This window comes from Lactuca virosa, chromosome 4 (assembly GCF_052849685.1).
Source record: "Lactuca virosa cultivar CGN04683 chromosome 4, Lactuca_virosa_CGN04683_v6, whole genome shotgun sequence".
Lineage (NCBI taxonomy): Eukaryota > Viridiplantae > Streptophyta > Magnoliopsida > Asterales > Asteraceae > Lactuca > Lactuca virosa.
This window is the reverse complement of record NC_136429.1, coordinates 111,894,721-111,901,238: the sequence shown is the minus strand read 5'-3', so window position 1 is coordinate 111,901,238 and position 6,518 is coordinate 111,894,721. Positions and strand designations below refer to the sequence as shown.

The 6,518-nt window shown below is 33.1% G+C and overlaps 1 protein-coding gene across 3 annotated transcripts; it reads left to right on the top strand.

Annotated features, from left to right (window-relative positions):
* The first annotated feature begins 245 nt into the window (after window positions 1-245).
* On the top strand, window positions 246-5,946 carry LOC145107236 (equilibrative nucleotide transporter 3-like). 3 transcript variants are annotated; one of them, XM_079044079.1, is made up of 10 exons: window positions 246-399; window positions 1,765-1,874; window positions 1,962-2,066; window positions 2,182-2,337; window positions 3,548-3,691; window positions 3,793-3,898; window positions 4,011-4,195; window positions 4,361-4,521; window positions 4,740-4,998; window positions 5,276-5,946. In XM_079044079.1, the coding sequence occupies exons 2-10, from the start codon at window positions 1,833-1,835 to the stop codon at window positions 5,447-5,449; spliced, it is 1,332 nt and encodes a 443-aa protein (XP_078900205.1). In that variant the 5' UTR covers window positions 246-399; window positions 1,765-1,832; the 3' UTR covers window positions 5,450-5,946. The 3 variants fall into 3 exon arrangements, with proteins under 3 accessions (XP_078900205.1, XP_078900207.1, XP_078900206.1); XM_079044081.1 differs by lacking the exon at window positions 246-399 and adding an exon at window positions 1,359-1,385; XM_079044080.1 differs by lacking the exon at window positions 246-399 and adding an exon at window positions 1,444-1,477.
* The last annotated feature ends 572 nt before the right edge of the window (window positions 5,947-6,518 follow it).

The window sequence follows — 6,518 nt, the reverse complement described above, 5'->3', positions numbered from 1 at the left end:
TTTTAGCTTATTTTTCCTTAAATTTGGAGGTAGAAAGGAAATATTTAGAGTTTTTTTGTGCTTTTAGTTTTTAGTTTATAGTTAAAAACAAACAGAAATATTTTTTAGTTTAATAACATTATACTTTCCAAATAAATAATAAGAATATTGGTGATGCCCATCTTACGTGGCATCAGTTACATGTTTGTGCATTCTCCATGTAATGAATATATACTTTAAAAATAGTAAAACTCCTTAATGTGAATGTGAATCAGCACCATTTCATAAGAAGATAAACTCCAATCGAGAAAAACCTTCAAGAAAACATACAAAATTGAGTTCCTGACCACCCCACTGAAGGCAGAAGAAAGGGATTTAGTTCGGACTTGGGATAATTTGATTTGAAGCATATAATCCAAGGTAAAACCATTGTTTCAATTTCGCATTTGTAGTATAATCTTGATTAGATCTTGAAATCGGTTCGATCGGTTGAGATATTGAGTTTAATTTGGAATCAGAGCCTGGTCAACCACGACCACCACTGTCACGGTGGTGGCCACTGGCCAGCCACCGTACACATAAAAGCCATAAATGTGAACCGATATAAGAGGGTTTGGTCAAAGAAATTAGTAATTAAACTCATAGTAACTTGTTGCATGTCGATTGTTATGAGAAAAATGGTTAAAAATCGAGCATGATTATTATGCATTCATGTCATCGGGTCAAACTCGGGTTAAGATCGGGTCGAGAAGATGACTCGGGAGAGAGGAATTAAATTGTTGTTTTATTTTTTATTTTTATAGTTTGGCCACTGAGTTTTAAATATCTTTACTCTTTCGCCCCAGATGTAAAAAATATTCTCAAATTCAGTACAAAGTGATAAATTTATACAGGCAACCCCTAATCTTTGTTAGCCAAAACAGATTATATTTTAAATATTTAACACAAAATAGTTATTTATTTTGGAAAATAAAATTTGTAACTTTTTATAAATTTGTTATAGTGGGAATGGGACCATTCATAAAAATGGAAAGTATTTTTTATAAAATTGATGATATTTTATTGATATATGTTTAAGAAAACAATTATATATTGAAAGGACATCCATTTCCTTTCATTTTGACTTTTTAGTGATTATTGATTAGCCATTTCTTTTATCAAACACTATTTGTATAACTGTATGATCTGCATTAGGCAAAATACATACGCCACCAAAAGGCGAAAATTTCTTCCAATTCTTTCCAAAAAAAACAAATCCAAAAAATAAAATTTGCCTTATTTAATATAATAAGAAGTTGCTTGCTTACAAACATGAGAAAGGTCGGTTTCTTGTTTATAAATAGTCAAATACATTTGGAAAATCTATCAAATAATTTTTACTTGAAATAAGAAAACGTCTGTTATCCGTAAGTTCCAGCGCTTTCTTTATTTATACCCTTCTTGTTTTTTTAATAAAAAACGTAAGAATTGGTCGTTTTTTATGCATTCTTTAAACAGGGTAATGTTTCACAAATACTTCGGAAGTGTTTTTCATTTGTTAAATTATTGCAGAAATTGGCTTTCAAAACATGATTTAACTTTACAACATTCTATATTTTAGCTTATTCTTCCTTAAATTTGGAGTTACAAACGAACTATTTGGAGTTTTTTTTGTGCTTTTAGTTTATAGTTTTAAACTTTTCTGACTTTTTCTATCTTCATGTAACTGGATTTACAAGATTCGGAGCTCATTATTATTAAATTATGAACTTTTATCTTCGATCATTATATCATTTCCCACCACAGGAGTTTAACCCAAAAATCAACCAAGATTTCATCCAAATTCTGCAAATAAATCTGAGTTCTTGGAAGTCATGGCTGTTGATGATTCAAGTCAAACTCCAACCAGGCTTGAGGTATCTCATATTCTCATTTCAGTCAACTATTATTTTACCCCACGTGCTTAATCTTAAATTTAACAACGTGACGTTTTATAAATACAGGGAAAATTTGGTGCAAACATAATATGTTGGATTCTTGGAATTGGATCTCTCATATGTTGGAATAGCCTTACTTCTATAGACGACTACTATTACGATGTATTTCCAGTGAGTTTTCAAGTCCATGAAAGTCAAAGTCAACATTTTTACATCTTTACCTTTTTTCAAATCTTGTTTGCTTGATGAAAGATTATTAATTTTGTTTCTCTTTTTTTTTTCCAAGGATTATCATCCGTCTAGGGTTCTTACTTGCGTCTACCAACCTTTCGCCTTTGGGTCAATGGCATTCCTAGCATATAACGAATCAAAGATTGATACTAGGAAACGCAACATTGTTGGATACATCATGTTCTTCTTCGCGACTTTTGCCCTCATTTTGGTATGTGTTAAACAATTGTGGGTCCCATTTCTAGTTATCCTATCCTACATGGCTACATAACGTAAAATCAGTTGGTTCCAGGGTAGTATACTTGTAGAAATAGTTTAGGGTTGGAGTCACCTAGTGGGCCCCATATACCTAATTTACATCTCACGTTAGGCACTGAATAGGACAGTGTGGGCCAGTACCACCACCCACCACAACCGCTTCTTATACTGGCACCACCACCACCACCATCCATTGCCACCACCCACCACCTCCACCGCCACCGCCCTTACAACCACCACTATCACCACCGCCACCGCCACCACTACCGCCCTTACAACCACCACCACCGCCACCACCACCATTACTGCTGCCACCACTAACACCCACCACCACAAACACCACCACCATTTACTATTTTTATAATTTTGTATAATATCTTCTCTTCTTATTTTAATAAAAGAATATGTTTATTCTTCTTTTGTCATGTGTCATCCTATTAGATCTCATAATTAATGTCATTACCACTTGTCAACCTATTGATTCTCCATTTTAAATTTCCTACTCTAATTACATTAAATTAATAACATTAAAATTAAAATAAAATTAATACAGATTATAAGGTCACATATTTATTTTAAATCAACGATTATAATTTTATATAACTAAAAAAATATATCTTAATTAATAATTTGTTTAAAATAATTTATTTTAAATAATTGATTAATAATTTTGAGTTTTTACTATGAAAGTTTTAATTAATTTTGTACCTATAATTCTCACGGGTTATAAACTAATATCTTTATATATAAGTTATAAAGCAAAGTAAAATAAAGCAAAAAAAAAAAAAAAAAAAACAAGAAGGACAATTATGTCATTTTACATTATTGAAATCAAATTCAATAGACATGTCTGCTAACGAAACAGAATACGGAATTGGATTCCAATTCCATTTCCTACCAACGAAACTAAATATGGAATTGGATTCCAATTCCTGACAAACTCCATTTCCCTGATAAATTCCAATTATTTCATAAACATTCTGTAAACCAAACGCCACCTTATAGTCTTATACCAACAACCTAGCAAACCGTTGTGTACCTGATTTATATTTCACTGTAAGCTCTAGGTAAGACATTGTGGGCCAGTGTGGGAGTTTTAGCCAACTCTAGGGTTTAGCGATCATAAATATTATATGTAACGAGTTTCTTTGTATATGCTACAGTTGGATTTAGCTACATATGGGAAGGGTAGCATTGGATCTTACATAGGTATATGTCTTTTTGTTGCTGCTTTTGGGATAGCAGATGCCCTAATTCAAGGCGGGATGATTGGCGATTTGGCTCTCATGTGCCCTGAATTCATTCAAGTAACTCATCACCTCTTACTTTCCTTAAATTCCCCAAAAAACATTATCATATAAAACATTTTCGACGCCTTTTCTTAATAAAATATCTTTTTCTTTTTTAGTCTTTCCTAGCCGGAATGGCTGCATCAGGGGTTATAACATCTGGTTTACGATTACTAACAGAAGCTATTTTCAATAATTACGAAAATGGCCTTCACAAAGGAGCATGTAAAAACTTCCTTCCTTCCTTCTTTCATAAATCTATTCAAATCCGATTTCACAAACATTAATTTCTGAAAATTATTATTATTATTATTATTATTATTATGATTTGTTGCAGTGTTATTCCTCTCGATCTCCACACTGTTTGAGTTTTTATGCATCTTTCTGTATGCCTTCATTTTCACTACGTTACCAATTGTGAAACACTATCGTACAAAAGCAGCTCTTGAAGGTTCACAAACAGTTTCATCAGATCTTAATGCTGCTGGAATTCAAACAGATCTCACCCTCACCCAAAAACTGGTTCTTAATTCTTAATTCTTAATTCTTAATTCTCTTTCTTTTTCCAAAAAAAACATATCGGTTTCTAGCTGTGCAAAAGGCAAGGAATAACAATGTACTTTACTCTATTTACCAATATAGGTAATGAAGATTTTAAATTTTTTTATTTTTAATTTTTAATCTCAGGTTGATGGTGATCTTGGGCATCTAGACAGATTGAGCAACAAAGAACTGTTGTTTCAAAACTTTGATTACGCGTTAGACTTGTTCTTAATATTTGCCTTGACATTATCGATATTTCCGGGGTTCTTATACGAAAATACCGGAAAACACCAGTTGGGTTCATGGTAAAATTACTAAAATGCCCATAATTACAATTTTTCAGTCATTACATCACATGACAGTGCGATCCTGAGCAAATAGTAAGATTATTCTAAGGTTTGCATCGGTCTGAATGCAAACCCTAGAATAATCTAGTAATCTATTTTTCTAGGATCGCTTTATACATTTATTAAATAGATATTATATTTTTTTAGCTTGTGTGATACTTTTCTTTTTTTTATAGGTATCCGCTTGTTTTAGTAGCAACATTTAATTTTGGGGACTTGGTATCACGATATATTCCATTAATAAATTGCCTCAAGTTGGAATCACGAAAAGGGCTTATGATCTTAGTCTTTTTGCGCTTCTTGCTTGTTCCTGCATTTTATTTCACTGCAAAATATGGAGATCAAGGATGGATGATTATGCTAGTCTCGTTTTTGGGGTTAAGTAATGGTTACCTTGGTGTATGTGTTCTCATGGCTGCTCCCAAGGGCTATAAGGTAAATTCACATCACATCTTTTAGGCCCTATGTTTGTTACACATGACATGAGAGGACAAACACAGACACGGTGCATGAAGTCTTGTACTGTATTTGACGTGCATTGGGATGTGACTGATTTCGATGGGAAAGAGTTGTAATTTTTTATCCCAACAAGGTGGGACACTGACTCACTTTTGATCTGTTGTTTGTGCAAAAGACGTGAATGCCCTTCTCGTGTAACAAATACAACCTTGAAATTTAAAGATTCATCATGGTAATTTGTGGGATATTGTAGGGTCCGGAGCAAAACGCGTTGGGAAATTTGCTTGTGTTGTTTTTGCTCGGTGGCATATTTTTGGGTGCGGGTCTTGACTGGTTATGGCTTATTGGGAATGGAAGCGTTTTAGACCAAAGTGCTAAAGAGATCGTTGAGTACTTTGCAAAATCTTCCTACATAGATGTCCTTTAGTTCAACATAATGGGTCTTACATACATATAAGTACATATTATAGATATATGTATGTGTATGTATATATATGTTGGTTCTCTATATTTTAATATTTCAAATGAATGAAGACAGTTAATTATGACGGTTAAAGACTTTAAGGTCAACAATTTCTGACAAAAGTTAGCGCCTCGTTTCTCCATGCAAAATCTTCCCTATATTTTCTCCATAATATCCGGATAAAAACCATTGATCATCAACCCACTTTTCATTTCTTATGTTTAAAGACAATATGTCATACGAATGAAGAATCTTCTTTTCTTGTCTAATTCTCCCAAGTTTTCTAAACCCCATTACGAAGTTCCCTAAGGATTCGTTATGCTCATCAAGATCATATATAAACACCATTTCATGTCGAAATCTTTCATAGATTCTTCTTCCAATTGTTTAGCGTTTGTACATTAGGGTTTGTAAGTTGTATGATTTTATGTGTAAATATATATAAAAAGAATATACATAAACCATGTTGTCAATATTTAGGATATATAAATCTCACAAATTAGCACCAATCCCGGTCCAAGTTTTTATTAGAAACTGTCATAAGGAACCACTTCGCATCTCATGGGAAAAACCAGATATTGGATGGACAAAACTAAACTATGATGGATCATGCAAATGCAAAACGGGTAAAGCAAGCATAGGGGGAGTTTTAAGAGATCACAATGCTGAGTTTTTATTAGGGTATGCTGAATCCATTGGGAAAACTAATAGCACTGTTGCAGAATTTGCAGCATTACAACGAGGCCTTGAGTTGGTTCTTGAAAAAGGTTACACTGATCTATGGCTTGAAGGAGATTGCAAGTCGTTGGTCGAAGTTATAGCCCAAAAACGACAAGTAAAATGTGTTGAAGTACAAAAACATGTTAGTGGTATTAATTTAATTTTACCAGAATTTAGAAACTGTCTTGTTACACATGTTTATAGAGAAGGGAATAGACTTGCTGATAAATTTGCGCAAATTGGACATCGGTTGAGAAGGCCTCAGATTTGGGATTTTCCTCCTAGTGAAGTTATGAGGATTGTGAATGAAGAT

Bases quoted from the DNA above. Each gene is read 5' to 3' on its own strand.
- LOC145107236 (XM_079044079.1), top strand. From the start codon at position 1,833: ATGGCTGTTGATGATTCAAGTCAAACTCCAACCAGGCTTGAG. The intron at 3,692-3,792 runs GTAACTCATCAC...TTTCTTTTTTAG, and splicing joins TGTGCCCTGAATTCATTCAA to TCTTTCCTAGCCGGAATGGC. The intron at 4,999-5,275 runs GTAAATTCACAT...GGGATATTGTAG, and splicing joins CTGCTCCCAAGGGCTATAAG to GGTCCGGAGCAAAACGCGTT.